Source organism: Urtica dioica, chromosome 8 (assembly GCF_054948205.1).
Source record: "Urtica dioica subsp. dioica isolate 48M chromosome 8, U.dioica_male_clone48M_v1_H2, whole genome shotgun sequence".
In the NCBI taxonomy this organism is placed as follows: Eukaryota; Viridiplantae; Streptophyta; class Magnoliopsida; order Rosales; family Urticaceae; genus Urtica; species Urtica dioica.
The window spans coordinates 4,138,029-4,155,105 of NC_142763.1; the positions used below are offsets into that span (position 1 = coordinate 4,138,029).

Consider the following 17,077-nt stretch of genomic DNA (forward strand, 5'->3'; position numbering starts at 1 on the left):
TACTGCACATTTTGGTTATTTCACTAAATTAAGACAAACTTTGGCTATTTTGTAAATTCATAACTTTAAATTGCCTATTTAGCTACATCATCAGGTAATTTTAGTAGTCTAACTACCTTTTTTGTTGTTAAAAATAGCTAAAATCTCGTATTTATTATATTAAAAAAAAGTCTTGACATTCGAATTCTAACATACATAGCCACACTTAAAATGACCTTTTATTATTAGAATAAAAATCACTATAGTTGCATTTTAAAGAATCTTTTTTTTTAATAACATTTTCAAGAAACTTGTGAAGACATGCATGGTTCTTGTTCTTGAAGAATCCATGCATCGTACGTATAAAATTATTTTATGAAAAAATAGATATTTTGTTAGATGGCCTGAAAACTAATAATAACACTAATTACTTGGTAGATGTTATATTTAATTTCAAAAGTTTCTCCGCCGATTGTGGAGACAGGCTCAACTGCGGTTTTCGGAACTATTTTTTGGCTGAAGCCCTTACACACGAAGTTGAAGCACCCAGTCCTTTTATTATTATCTGCCTAAATAAATTCATTTATTACAAATTGTAGATCATTAGGATTAATAAATAAAAAAATATAAAGTATACTGAATTACCGTCCAATATATACAAACAATCTAGGTTTGCTATCACCGTTTAGTGTTGATGAAACCTAAAAAAAAACTGCATGTCATATAATCATATTTTAAAAGATGTAACATATTATTAATATATAATGATAAAAAAAATCGAATTAATTAAAACAAATGAGAAGATAGATATCTATATATTACGATTGTTCCAGCAATGAGAGAATTAACCACGTCCACAGGACCAGCCTCAACCGAAATATTCGAAGTACCTGATGTGATGTGGTATAAGGCTGAGATTATATATCGAAGTCGATCCAAGGGCTCCGAAATACTTCAATTTTACGTCTTTCTTTATTTTGATCATTACTTCCTGAAAAAAATTAATTAACGAGGACATTAAAAAGAAAATAAATATGAAATTATGTAGGTGGATATATAAGTGCCGATTGATTACATGGTCATTCGGACCGACACTATTAGGGTTTTGACCAATCTTGCGAAACAATTGTCTTGTTATGTTTCTTGCCCTAATTCTTTCCTCCTTTGTTGTTCGGTATATCGGAACTGTTCCTTCAGGGCAAATCTCGTTCCTCGAGAATCCAGCTTCCGATGATGGCGTGTTTGAACCGAGTGAATTTTTCGCACGATCAATATTTTGAGGAAAATTAGCACTTGGTTTTAGCTGCAGCAAAAAAAAAAATAATAAAGAAGGGTTAACAAAATAATCGCGTTTAGTGATCTATTTTGTTCTAGTCACTATACTAAATAAAAGTACTATTGAATCCCTGCTGACTGTAAAGTAAATTGATCAATACCTGAATTTTGTGATTTTTGAGTAAAGGATGACTAAGTGAAGGCTGATTATAGACGTCCACGCAGCCGATTATTTTTCCTTCATTCCTCTTTATCATAGAGAAAAATAAAAGTGATCATCAATTTCCTTCATCAGTTTTAGAGAAAAATAAAAGTGATCGGTTAATGACGATAATATATTATTGACATTTACCATATAAGTACCGGTATCTGTTGAGATATCGGCTACCGCTGACACTATCAGTATTTCATAGTTATTCAAATACCGATCATAATTTACTGAAATAATATCTATTTATCCTTAGTGATTTTTTACTATATGAAGTATGGACAATGTCAATATCTGAATAGAAATATTGAAGACTATCAATAAATATTCTATGAAAGAAAGCCTTTGACATTTTTATAAATTAATAGTCAAATTACAATTGACTATCAATATATATCTAAAAATTAGAAGGTTTCACCTTTGTTCTCGACAAGGTGTGGAACAAAAATTAGAAGTTGGAAATGTGGTCTCTTCTCGCAAGCCGGTAAGGAGATCCTTTTAAAAGCTATTGTCCAGGCGATTCCTAGCCACGCCATGAGCTGCTTTAGACTGTCTAAGGGCTTAATCGGAAAAATGCACAAAATTATGAATGCCTTTTGGTGGGGTAGCACGTTGGAGAAGAAGAAAACCCACTGGGCTAAATGGGAGAGGCTGTGTGATCATAAGGCCAAAGGAGGTCTCGGCTTCCGTCACTTAGAAGATTTTAATCAAGCTTTTTTAGCTAAAAGAGCTTGGAACATCATTAGAGATCCGAGCAGCCTAGTGAATCAAGTTCTCAAGATGAGCTACTTTCCGAACTCTGACTTTCTTGAAGCTAATGATATGGCTGGTAGCTCTCAAATTTGGAAAGGAATCTTGTGGGGACGAGAACTAATTGCCAAGGGATCCCGATGGCGTATTGGTGACGGCGAACAAGTAGACGTACTACATGATAGGTGGATCCCGAGACCGCGGTTATTCAAGCTGATCGAGCCGCCAACTCTTCCATGTGAATTGAGTGTCGCTGAGCTGAAACATCACTCCGGGGCTTGGAATATCAATCTGATCACTGCTATGTGTTGTTACGTTGTTTTGTTGGCTTTATTTTTTAGTGCAAGTGGTATGGAAAGATGTCGGGTGTTATGTTTCATCTTCTGGATTGACATCTTTCCTCATGTGTGCAGACAGTATTTCAGGCAAGTTTCCAGTTTCGTCTGTTTGCTTCGCTGGCGACTTATTGCTGTGTTATTGCCTCGCTGCTGTCTTCATTACAAGATATCTGCCTCGCTGGAGCCTTCATTACAAGATATCCTCCGCCGCTATCTTCATTGCACGAATATTCACTTTGATGGAGTCTTTACTTTGTGATATTCGCATGAGGCCGGGTAAGGAAACCCGAGATATCTTCCAGGATTGTCCAGCTGCTATAAAAGCCGTATGCTCTCCCTTAGCAGCCTTGACACTTTTGATAAAACACTCAGAGCTCTTAGACGTGCAAGATCGGCGGACTGGGAGGCTGTGTGTTTTGGTTTTAAGTGGTGTATTCTCTCAAACACTATTCTACAGATTGAGTGTATGTGAGATTTGGGTTCTTGTGCTTTTCGTGATTGAAGGTTCACGTACTACTGAAGACTGAAGGTCATCCGAGCCAGGAGGTTGCTCGAAGGGTGGAATTGAGACGGAGCTCAAATTCAGGGGGAGTCCCTGTCTAGGTGATCACTGGTAGTAATAGTCTCTAGGTTTTATTGATTTGTTGATTGTAATCAGATATAACCTTGTGTGTACTATTGACTACAAGATAGTGAAAATCCTTTCCACTGGCAGCGTGCCCCCAGATGTAGGTGTGTTTCACCGAACTGGGTAACCATATCCTGTGTACTTTGTTTACTGCACTTTTTGTTGTTTATCCATATCTGTGTTCAAGCAAGTTGTCGGACACATTGTCAACACATTGTGTGCGACATCTTGCCATTGCAACTAATCAGAATTTCACTATGTTCTCTCCGGAAGACGCTGAGCATATTCTCTCGATACCATGCTGCAATATTCCAATCAAGGACCGTCTTATATGGCATTTCACCAACAATGGCGAATATAGTGTGAAGAGTGGCTATCGCTTAGCTCGGGACTGGAGGGATGAAGCAAGCGGATCAAATCCCAGCGACAGCGAGACGTGGTGGCGGTTTCTTTGGAGCACAAGACTTCCACCGAAAATCAAAATGTTTGTATGGAAGCTCTGTAATCACTGGCTTCCTACAAATTCTTGCCTGCGATCCCATACCCTCTGATTGTTGTAGCAGGTGTGGAAAGGAGAGGGAGACGAGCTACCATGCCATCTGGGGGTGCCGAGAAGCAAGGAAGCTCTGGAAAGCCGCTGGAATTACTAATACCATGTCCCCCGAAGAAGCCAACGACATTGCCGGAGGCCTCGCTAGACTCTCCAAAGAATTGAAGCAAGATGACATGGAATGGCTACTCACTCTCGTATGGCAAGCTTGGAATACACGTAATGATTGGGTTATGGGTCGAAGTCGTCCAGCGAAAATGGTGGTGGATTGGTCTGACCACTTTTTCCGCGAATTCACCTCTTCCTCAAAGCAAGCCAATCAGAACAATAATATGACAGCCCGGTCGTTGAATTGGCGGCCTCCGATTCAAGGAATTACTGCTGTGACGGTGGATGCAGCTATCAGCTCGGAGACGAGAAAATCCGGCGCGGGATATGTTGTCAGAGATCACCGTGGTCACCTCATCGCTGCAGGGATTGCAGTGACTAGCCAGCGCATCAGCCCTTCGGAAGCGGAAGCAAAGGCAATCATTTTTGGTCTCCGAGCTGCTGCGGCCCTTCAACTCCGCAAGATCGAAATCCAATCCGATTGTCATCGCGTCATATCCATGCTTCAGCAAAATCTTCCTCCAGCAACCGAGCTTGGTATGTTGATCGAGGAAATCATGTTCCTTCGTGATAGCTTTGAAGAGACCCACTTCTCTTTTTTGAACCGCGATTGTATCACTCCTGCCCATAAACTTGCTAGATACTCTCTCAATTTTAATTCTGATGTTATGTGGTGCAATGAAGCCCCTCCCTGGTTGTACGCTGATCTTAAGGCTGATATGCCAAATTAATGAAAGTCTGATTCTTTTGCTCAAAAAAAAAAAAATAACATTTTAGGTATTTTTTCAAAACAGTAAAATTAAAACCAACCACCGGTCCAATTTCTTCTAGAATTTTGATGAGAACAAGGGCAATGGAGGACCTGGACCATATAGAGAAGCATGGCCAAATCGTTTGCATTTAATTTCAATTTTCAGATAAATGAACTGATTCGTCAAAATCAATACGAACTTAAAGAGATCAATTGTTCAAAGAAAATAAAATACTTCTACACTCAAGTGTCAAAATACAAATGATGGCGACACAAATAAAAGTATCTAGATGATTTTTATATCCAGATTTATTTTACTCTTTAAATCACATCTTTTCAGGATCTATTAGTTTCTTTAGCATAATCTAAACTATTCGTACTCATCACTTACAAGACTTACAAGTTACAAAAGAAAAAAAGTGCAAGTACTTCACTACTTTACCAGTAAATAAAAACAATAATATAAATATAAAAAAGGAAGAAAAGAAAAAAAACTATAGTTATACCTGAACGGCCTTGACATAATTTCTCCTCATTTTCGGAGCTGCACTACATTCATGGCTTCTTAAAGAGAAGCAAAAACGACCAACAAAACTATAGTTTTCATTTATAGTCCATGTTGTTATCTAACTAAAACACTGAAAAGCCATTTCTCTCACTTATTTATATCAAAAAATTGGCTAAGTAAGACACATGAACTATAGGAATTGTAAATTAGCCAACCTTTGGTAAATAATTTGTAAATAGCCAACATGCATACGTGGCAGCCTATTAACTACCTAAAATATATGTTTGGTTGTGTTAAATAAGGCTTTTATTAATCTGTTAATAAGTTTACTTGGCTATTTACAAGAAATTAACCAAATGTGGACTATATCTCAATCCACTATATCCGTGTGGCTATATAACTTAATAACCCTATTTATATTATGTTTGGTGTGTATCTGCCAGCCCCAGCCATAGCTAGATAACTATAAAATGAGTTAAGAAATATATGCCTTTGTAGGTATTAATTAATATTGTGTGTATTTCCATTCAATGGACATTTATTTCCCATATTGATGAAGTGATAAGGTTTCACCATAATACAACAATTCATAGCATATAACGGGAAGAGAAAGATTAAGTAGAAAAGGGTTTGCAATGTAATACACTGTATTTATATGCATGTTCAATGTTAACACATATTCATTGTTATATCATTGGTCAATTCATTTCACTATTAAATAGTCAAAAGTGATGACAACATTTTAGTTTCTTAATATAAAATATGCATTAAAGCTTAGTGGAAAATAACAAACTACGTCAGTATTCATTTATAGATCGCAAATTGGCATATAAATATATTTTGATGTAGACTGTAGAGTGCTGTTTGGAACAGTCAGTCATAAATAACAAAATTAAATCTACGGATTAAAGAGAATGCGGCGACCACATAACGGCCACAATTACGGTGGGAGAAAATGACGAAAAAACCTGATGAATTTTTTTAAATAATTTATACGAGGAGGCACAGCCAAGACGTGGCGGGGGAATTCCCGCCAAAGGGACGAGCGACAAAAGATGCGATGGAAGAAGATACGAGTCGTGCCGGATCTCATATGGGATCATGTGGACGCATTTATTGTATCATTGGTACCATATGAAAAATAAACTAATATTCTAAAAAATGATATCGGGATTTTTTTTCCATCTTGTTGAAATTGGGACGGAACTGAGATCATCATTCGGTCCCATTTCGTAATGTTGTAGTGTTTTTCTAAGTAGTTTATGGTTTTTGCTTATATAAAATACCTTAAAATTGAATTAATTAATAACAAACTAAAAGAAAATAAAAGTATGGGACTATAGAATCGTAAAATATGGTACAAGAAATTTTTTATTCCGTGTAAAATGGTCTCGATACCTTTTTTACGATTTCGGGGGTTTCATTTTCCGCAAACTATGAGATGGACTTGGGGATCCTATTTCATTGATTCCATATGACCAACTTTATGTATGATCAAGTGGGTCGGTAGAAGGAAGGTGACTAATTAGCCGATTAATAATTTACCACCACGATCAAATAAAGTTAGCTGATTATATATTTAACCATGATTGACAGCTAAACATAACGGTGCAGTTAAATTTAACCGGTCATACTTTGGTTAAACCGACGCGATGTTAATTGTGAAACCCTGGAAAAAAAAATGTTTATACCTTACTAAAAGATTCCTAATTTATGTTATGAATTTTTTTAAATCCAAAGAGTAGGATTTTTTTTATATAAATATATATATATATATATATATATATATATATGATATTTGGCATGTGATATGATATATTTTTTTTTGGTATTTATACATATAAATAGATATTACGTAATTTAGACTTGGAAATAATTAGTGTGCATATAGGGGTTATGTGAATAGAGTTATATATATATATATATATATATATATATATATATATATATATATATATATATATTTATATAAGAATGAGTGCAGAGTATGTACACGTATATATATATGTATAACCCTGTGTATATATTTATAATATACATCGTAAGCAAAAAAAAATTATAATAATAATAATTTTTTTTTGTTTTATCTACTAGAAAATCACAGGATGTAAACATATATAATAGTTTTATTTATATATAGAAAGTCATTTGGTTATATATTGGTTTACGCCTATACAATATAATACATATTTATATTCTTTTTAGTATATATAGGAAAGCTAGTGCTAGTGGATGTAACCGAAAAGAAAAGAATCTGTGATTTTTGTAGATATTGTTTTATAGCATTATCTTATATTCAGTAATTAGTAAATAATAATAAAAAAAAAATCACACGATTTTTTTTAGGGTTAGAATAAGTCCTTATATAAAGAAAAACGTGAAAGATTTTGTTTTTTTTTTCCTCACACTCCCATTCCACCGATCTTCCTCTCCCCACCTTTCTTCTCCACCATAAAACCCTAGCCACCAAATAGATAGATCTTTTACTCTTTGTTCTCGAGTTCTATGAGCGTAAAAGACTAATTCTTTTACAACCATCTGAGAAGTTAGGTATGAAATTCGTGGTCTTCTCAAATTAATTTCTATATTGTTTTTGATTTTTTTAGTGGGTTTTTAGATAAAAAAAAAAGGGGTTTCTGGTTCGGATTTAATCAAACACTGATTTTCATACGCTTACCCTGGCTTCAAAAATAATTATTTTTCATCGATTCTTTTTGGAAAAGTTAGGTTTATATTTCTTCTATCTAAATGTTAAATCGATTAATTTTTTTTTGAAACAAAAAATATGTTCTGATTAAATTCCGATCGGTGCGCGTACCAGTTTTACAGTTTTGATCAAATTTTAGAAATCGTTTTTCAGACGCTTAGTGTGAATTTTCCGTTAATTATTTTTATTCGAAAGTTTTTGCAATGGTTAGTACTACGTGTCCTTTTTCTAAATATGTAATTTATTTTAAGTTTCAATCAAAAAGTTTTACGGTATAAGAATTTTGGAAACGATGCACAGATTGGATTTTACAAGTTCTTTTTTTTAGCCAAATTGTTGCATCTTATTTTATTTTTAATAAATAGTTAAAAATTTATTTTGGCCGTGATGCCTTTACAAAAAGTGCTCAAAATTATATTTTATACGTACTGGAATTTTTACAAAAGTTTTTCCAGAGTTTTAGTTTTCCCCGAAACCCTAATAGCCAAGGGTATTTTAGTAATTTCACGTCGGATCTCGTTTCTGAAAATTTTCAGAAACTAAGTCATGTATTAAATCATTTTCTTACCTGATAAGTAATTGTCAACCTTTTCCGTTTAGGTTCCGAGTCATTAAGAGCATCTTTTTCCTTCAACGGTCTTCGATCGTAATTCCGATATCCAGGTGAGAATAATCTCACTGCAACACGGATTAGTTCAAAAATATATTAAGTATTATGTGATATGAAGTATTTATGTATGGTGTGAATTTTTGTGTGTGTGTTTGTTCGGAATGTGCTTGGTATGATATGATATGACGATATATTATGTTATCTTATGATGTGTATTAGAATATCTATAACACATCTTATCTTTCTAGCTATGTTATCATGTATGTTTTTATCTTATGTCGCTCATGATTTTAACGTAATATACACGGTTAATAAGTTACGTAAGCAAGAGAGTCGTACCGCCTCGAACTACGGAGGTAACCAGAAGAATTTCTCGAGCCGAACTACGGGCTCACATAGAGAGTTCCTCATATGTTTATGTATGTGACGGGGCTTTCTATGGGAGGTCGCAGCCTCATGGTTCGTTACCAAAGTGTACACTGAAATCGGTACGGTTACTCTAGGGGACCCCCGAACTAAAATACGATAGAATTTTAATAGGGTATCTCATGTCAAGTACTAATAACCGGTTCATGCATTTGATTTTATTGCTTACGTTTTGTGAGTTATAGTTATTCTCGCTGAGCGTTAGCTCACTCTATGTATAAACGTCCGTGTTGTAGGTAAACAACATATGAACAAGTGAGGAGGGTGGATCAGCGGCGGCGATAGCGAGAGGGTTGGGTTATGGTTACCGTTTTCGAGAATAAAAGACTTCCACTTTGCTTTCAGTTTTTCAATAAGCCAAACCCAAGGTTTTATTTTTCATGGTTTAAGTTATGTTTTTCAATTCCGTTAAAGGTTAAGACTTTATTTATGGTATTTATTTCACAATGGTATTTTTTTGGGTTTTAATTTCCGATTATGCAACTTCGACTTTTTGGTTGTTTTCGTTCATCAAGTTTTAATGAAAATTTATTTTTAGGTTATGAGTTTTCAAAATTTATATTTTAAGTTATGTTTTAAAAAAAAAAATTACCTCAAATTTTCGTAAGTTTTAAAAAATAAGATAAGTAAGATGGTCTGAAATGTCGGGTCGTCACATTAATAAGGGTTAGCGGTGTGAATATCCTATTTTTTCGTCAAAGACTTGGACAGTGTGTATTTTTTTATTTGTTATTTTACTTCAACTATGATAATAAATGTTTAGTACATATACCAACGGTATGTGTATGATTTTTTTTTTCATAAATGTAAATTTTTTTAGGGATTTTTTTTTCATTTTTGAAACTTAAGTCAAATCTATATTTAACTGCAAAGTTATGTCAAACGTTTTTATGTCAAAGGCTTGGTGGGTGTTGTATTTATTGTCCACCGGTAGTAAATGTGTAGTAGTAGCACATACCAAGCTGCGTGTGTACTTTTATATTTTTATTTATGTAGGGTTTTTTTTTTTTCATTTCTAGGATGTGTTGTTGAAACTTGAATCAAATTTCGAATATATACTTTTGTTTTCCGTTGGATGACCAAATGTTCCGTCACGCATTTTTGTGACATTAGTTACAAGGTTCGAACAACAGTACAATTAAGTATTTCAATAAAATAAACAGTGGATGAGAGGGAAAAAAAAGGTCAAATGTGTGCAAAGGTAATAAAAACCTCTTACTATTTTCATATATAATGCTCAAACACGAATATAAAGACGGTTAACTGCGAAAAAAATCAATTGAGAGACGGGAAACAGAAGAATCCGAGCATTGATTTAACCTATAGGTCGGACTGTAGCGACATTCTCGACGATGACTCTATAGAATATCACTAGTACAAAAAATAGCAACAGGTGCGACTTTTTTCGCACCTGAAAGTCAATTTTCGCACCCAATGATACCTTTAGGTGCGACTTTGGGTGCGACTTTTTCGCACCCGAAAGTCCGCACCTAAAAGTTTTGGGTGCGAAAAGTCGCACCCAAAAGTCTTGACTTTCGGGTGCGACATTTAGGTGCGACTTTCCGCACCTAAAAAGTCACCAGAAATAAAAAAAAATGGCGACAATTAGGCCCTGGCTCTGTAGCTGTCCGGAGTCTTGAAGCTTCAAGAATTCGTGCCGAAATGAAATCTGCGATAAGGCAAATGCAGCTGTGTTCTTGTACCCAACCAAGACAATAATTCAATCCAAAATCCAAAGTCTTAAACAAATTATCACAGCCTCAAAACAACAATACAAATCCAGAATTCTTAACCAGAAACCAAAGAATTTACACGACCAAGAGTAACGAAATACACTAAATTCGTCCAAAAATTAATCAACACTCAAACAGCCATTTCCAACAATACAAATAAAAAAAACCCAAAAACTCGGGTTCTCTAACCCTAGTTCATCCTAATATTCGGCCAATCATCCCAAGGAATTTCTCGTTCCCACAGCTTCCTCGTCCTCTTCCCGATGGTTACCCCTTGCTCCGGCGCCTCAGTTGACGCGCGCGGTGGCGAAGAAGCTCGGCCGACAACGCCCTATGCACCCTATTAACATGTTTAGCTGGCTGAAAATTAAAGAGGAAGAAAAAAAGAGAGGGAGAGGAAACACACCTTAGGACGCTCGATGGTGGTGGTACCCGTCGGTGGTGGTCGGAGAGAGAGGCTCGGTGGTGGTAGGAGAGAACTCGGAGAGAGAGAGGCTCGGAATTAGGTTAAGAAGGAATGAAAATCGAAGTGAAAATTTGTTTTATATCCTGACCTAGATTTTGGGTGCGACTTTGTCGCACCTAATAGTTTTGATAGACTTTTGGGTGCGAAAAGTCGCACCTAAAGTTAAAAAAATCAGCGAAAATTTTCAAATGCTTGGTTGAGTTTTGGGTGCGAAAAGTCGCACCTAAAAGCCTTATTTGGTGCGACTTTTGGGTGCGAAAAGTCGCACCCGAATATCTTCCGCACCGGAAAACAGTATTTGTAGTAGTGTATAAAAAATCATCGATGGTAAAGTGATCGAGATTCGATAATAACATTAAAGGGAAAAAAAATTCACGGCTTAAGATTTTGCCAAATTTTTTAAACATAAAATGAATCTTCCTAAAAATTTTTGAAAATTATATACCGACATAGATTTCATAAAATATAACACCAAATAATCACACAATTTATTTAGATTTTTGACATTCTTTGATTGCCGCGCATGATCAAATAATGTCAAAGAACTGTGAATTAACAAACTTTTTAATATGATTTTTTTTTACAATTTTTTATATGATTTTTTTGGTTCGCTATGTAGTCGCTGATTCCTTGATATCATCAATAAATACATAATTCTACAATATTTCATAACGAAATGCAGATCAAAACACAAAACCAGCGATAACTTCAGCTGGAAGTTATCTGTGCGAAGAACAAATGCACGAAGAAAAAGAGGAAGAAGGAGAAGACGTTGATTTATCCTGGTTCGGATTCAAAATGAATCCTAATCCAATCATGCCTCGAGAGAGTCCTATTTCGATTATCCACTATCTTCAACAGAGTTACAAGTACAAATCCGATCAAAACCTTTGATCTCGGCTTCAAGCTTCAACCCAAAAACCAAACAAGCCTCACAATAGATTTCTCTCGTATTTCCCGTGAGATCAAGACCCTCTTCTTGATCTCTTACACTCTCATATTTTTACTTCTCTCAATACAATGAATGAACCGATGCCAAGAAACTACCCAGGTTAGTGTTTATATACACACACTACCCTGGTTACAACTTGCCTAAACCACATGTGCCGATCCTAACTAACTCTCCAGCCCGAGCTCTTGAGTCTGTTGCTGATCTGTCATGATGATGAGGCACAACTTTCACACCAACCATAAAACCATCTTTGAAGTTTGTACAATGTGAAAGCAGTATTCTTTGAATTAAATTGATTTAGACAGTATTTGTTTAATTAAAATTCAAAAGTTGGTACTTGAGGTAATTTACTCTTTGCGTTTATGCTCGCCAGTATAATTTTGTATGATAATAACTTTTTAACTTGATATGAGCATAATTAAGGAAAAAAAAATTAGTACATCAACTTAAACAAAATTCTTTCAGCGTACAACCTTTAGAAAATGTCAAATTGTTCGGTCTATATTTTCATGCGTGTTCAATTTAAGTTAGTAAAGCTACGTGATCGGTCACTCTGTTATCTTCATCTAAAGATCTTCCTTGAAATATTCTCCTTCTGGCCATCGTTGCCTGCAACATTACAATATCTTACGCGTATCAAAGTCCACAGTTATTAATAATAAAACATTGGAATGGAATGTTAAAAATACTAAGTTCAACCCAAAGTCCATGAATGCTCCAATTACGACGTATTCTTATATCTATATAGCTTATTACTAGTATGCCAATAACTAACAATATCAACCGGTCTATACGATATAAATCATTTAAGAAATATATATTATATCTTAAACGCCACGAAAGACTAACCTTATTTTCCCAATTTGTGAAAATTATGACTAGAGAAAGAAGAAGTGATTGTAGAAATGAACCAAGCACAATCCCAACCCAAAGTCCCGTTCCTCTGAAGTCGAACCAAAATCCGAGTGTGACCGAAATGGGAATTCCGGCGAAATAGTAGGCTCCAAGGTTGACAAAGGCTCCCAAATCTTGCCATCCACATCCTCTGGCGATCCCCGAGAGGACACATTGTAAACTATCGAATATGACCCCAATGCAAATTAGAGCGGCCATTGAGGTCACGTATTTCACGACTTCCTCGTCATTGCTAAAAAGGTGACCCAAAACGCTACGGCCGACAAAGAGAGTCGAGCTCACGAGGAGAGCCTCTGAGACCGCAAGTGACATGACTGATTGCACGACAAGCCGAGCTGCTCGAGGGTTACCGCCTCCTAATTCATTTGCCACTCTCGTGCTATTCGTAAAACAAATTAAAACAATTTATAAAATAAATCTCTAGTGTTTGAACATGTTAAAAAAAATGATAAGAATCTGATGTCAGAAAAATATGAAGAGGCCAAACAAGATTTATAAGGTCACAAGTTACTCTTTGTCGAATTTGACTCATGTTAAGTGAGCTCAAAGAGTCAGCATCATATTAAATTATTAATAATCAAGCACCAAAAATAAAAAGGTCACGTGTTTAATTCTCCATGCTATAGCAACAATTGTTAAGGACGTCCCACGTCGAATAGATAAAAAGACCAAACAAAACATATAAGGTAATTTATATATTATAGTTTTTTTAATTTTTAATTTTTATTGAGCTACGTGATAGGATGAATAAAGATGAGTATGCCTCAAATAATTAACCGTAATTACCTTGCAGCCGCGCTAAGCCCTTCAGGTATTGTGTAAAGGGTAGTGATCGTTGATAAACTGTTTTAAAAAAATTGAAAGACAAGTATAAGATATCAATTATTGATCAAGAAATAAATGTTGAGATATCTTTTGTAATAATAGTTTACAAGTTATTGACAGGATATTAAACTCGTGAGTCCCAAAATGACCAATAAAAGTGTACGGAGAATAAATATTAGGATAATACAATCAGAATTTCAACGGCGTACGTACATACTCTCAGAGAAACGTATACAAACCATATAAGCATGCAAACATAATAATTAATGCTCAAAGTATTCCATCCTAAAATGCATACTTTGTTAAAGCTTGCAATTAATAACATCATTATTTAACTAAAACTTTCAAAAGGTTGACCAAATTGAAATTGCAGCATTTCAATTTGGCTACTTTGTTAGAGTGCCAATAAAATTGTTTATAAATTGATGAAAAAACGGATAAATCTATGAACTAAAAAAGGAAACTTGTCCATTAAATCTTCAAACTTGCATCTGTGAGATTTTCTTAAGGACATAGATAACATATGGTACTCTTGTAATTAAATTAATTTGAGTAATCTACATATTAAACCCTTCCCATTTCATTTTTTCTGCAAAATAATACCCTCACTTTTCAATTGTGCAAAATAATACCCGAACATTTTAAATTCCTGCAAAATAATACCCTCTTCCATACTAAAGTTGAGAATTCTTTTACATCATATCACATGGCTTATAAAAACTCATGATTTGATAACTTTAACTTAGCACATGCAAATACTTCTTATACACTATAAAAACTAAGTCCCCTCAGAAGCATAACATCTTAGTAGGAAAAAAAAAAAAGAAAAAAAAAAAAGAAGCATAGCATCAAAAAAATTGATTTAAAAAAAATTAATTATCAACAAAACTTAGCAATCTGCTTCTTTTGATTGAGACTCCGCTCCAAGATAAAAAAAACCGTCACTTGCTACTCCCCTGCAAGATAATGAAAAATCAAGCCCCAGTTATGGAAAGTTGACATTTGAACATTATGGACACCATATACAAAAACCCCATGAACATATATTTTTTTTTTTTAAGAGCTGGCATTCACTCGCTCTCGTTTGTCGCCTCCACTTTTCTCTCTTTTTTGGCCACACATCTTGGTTTTAGAGACAGCAAGAAATTCCGCTTGGAAAATCAGGGTATCGTTCACGATAAATCCATTTGACTCATCGTGAAGATCCTCCAACGGCATAAGCTGAGTGAAGTGGCTGCACGGACTTTTGTTCGGGGGTTCAAAACATGAGCTCTCTGCAGCATATAGAAAAAGGATCCATTAGAATATGTAATGCTAAATAACCAATTTAAACGTTTCACATTGCTAAACGCCCAGTATCTTACAATATGTGGTTACGCGTATGCTCCGATGTAGAATTCTATTGTAAATGCTACTTCCTTATAAAATTGGGACCTCTACTACATAATTAGAGTGGTGTGATTAGCAATGGTCTAACGCCAAATATAAAAAAATGCTTATTATTTTTTAAGGAAATTATTCGACTACCGGGTTAATTTTTTTTTTTTCGAGAATATCTCATGTCTCATTATTATTCCAAGGATATTTTTTTAAAGCTTTTCCTGTTATATTTGACTTTTTTTTATTGTTTACCGTTTCCTTTAACTTTTTCTTGGTTGTTTACCGTCTAATTTCATATAACTATTAAATCATCTGAAAACTAAAAAAAAAATGAGGTTTTTATAGAATATTCAATAATTGAGGTATTCAGTGACTTATCATCTTTAAACGATATATGTGTGAAATTTTCCTTATTTTTTTTTAACTGTGAGTATCTGATTTTACCCAACTAAGCCCGCTAGTCTAAATCCTTGGGATCAATAGTAAAATGCATTTCTTTTGTTTTACAATTTTAGACACAAATTATAGCAGTCAATTGGATTGTTTGGTATTGTGCATCAAATTATACATTTAGCTCGATTTTTTTAACACTACATTGGACATGCTCTTAGTAGGCAAATTTGGTAACAATTGCAACAAAAAAAAAGGGTGGACATACCTGTGCGCTCAAAGTGTTTGCCATTGATTTGATCGAGCACTCTCAGCTTATACTCTGCGTAAACCGACCCGCGAATTTCACCAAATGTCACCGGAGATAGCTCCAATACCATTGATCTTATAACTCTCATACTTCCTTCCGGAAAGACTGTCGGAAGAATCGTAAACACCCTACAGAAACCCGGCACAACAACACTAATAATTATACCAAAAAAAAAAAAAAAAAACGCAAACACCAGAGAAAAACAAGACAAATCACGCACCACTTATTCGTTTTGTCCGAAGCAAAAACTTCGGACTTGTGCGATTCGTTCCCCAGCTTGGAGAAGTCCTTGATCACCCAAGTGAAGATTCGGTTGGTTATTTCTCTGCCCGTGAGCATCGAAACGCTCTCTACTTTGCCTCTGTACTCGATAACAAAGATTTCAACCCCGAATACGCACTCGCCTAGATGTGAAATGTAGCCTTTACAAGGATCCTCGAGAATCTCCAGCGGAAACGCTTTTGCAATTCCCGATTTGGTCTGAAGCCGGTTGAACCGGCTCACGGGATGGTCAGCATCTTCATCACCACAACGAGATACATTATTATTACGGAATCACTAGATACAGCATCTTCCTCGGTTTCTCCTATTTCGTTTGTGTTCGGTTCGTCCTCGGAATCCCATGGATTTTCTCCCACGGGCTTGAGTTCAACGTCTTTCAACTCTATTGTCGGTATCTTTTGAATCTAGTATACCAACAAAAAAAAAAATTATGATCAAGTCAGCGAAACATTCTTCTTCTGATTCACTTTAATTATTGTTGAACACTGAAATCACATTGTGAACGATAAATTAACTTTTAATATTTTGTCCCTTCTTTTGGATTTAGGCTTATAGTTTAGTGGCACGAGAATGGAGATCATCTTCGATCAACATGAATACCATCATTTAGACAAAATTCTGTAAGTGCTCTAAATAGTGGATCATTTTATATGTGTTTTTCGATTTCACCAGAAGAAAGAAAGCTGATATGAACCTTGAAGATTTCAATAGAATGGTACTGAATACAAGATAATCAAGGAATTCGAGAGACCCCAAACTCTCTCAGAAGGCTAGCGGTAAATGATTATTTCTAACCTCTATTTATAGACTAAGTGACAATCAACATATAAATTATATTTCCAGTCCTAACAAAAACATCTATAGTTCTGGACTATCTCACGAACCACGTATTAAATGAACATTTTGGAGCCAAAATTACCAAGACATGAGAAAAGGAAAGCAATTTTCTTTTGTGTTGTCATACATCTTTTGTGTTGTCATACATC

General features: G+C 35.0%; 1 protein-coding gene and 1 pseudogene across 1 annotated transcript; one reads left to right on the plus strand and one right to left on the minus strand.

Annotated features, from left to right (window-relative positions):
- The first annotated feature begins 3,435 nt into the window (after positions 1 to 3,435).
- Positions 3,436 to 4,567, plus strand: LOC149387400 (uncharacterized). The gene is made up of 2 exons (XM_089622138.1): positions 3,436 to 3,623; positions 3,742 to 4,567. Exons 1-2 carry the CDS (start codon positions 3,436 to 3,438, stop codon positions 4,565 to 4,567), a joined length of 1,014 nt encoding a protein of 337 aa, XP_089478264.1.
- Positions 4,568 to 12,551: 7,984 nt separating this feature from the next.
- Positions 12,552 to 13,216, minus strand: LOC149387401 (protein DETOXIFICATION 13 pseudogene; annotated as a pseudogene).
- Between the last annotated feature and the right edge of the window lie 3,861 nt (positions 13,217 to 17,077).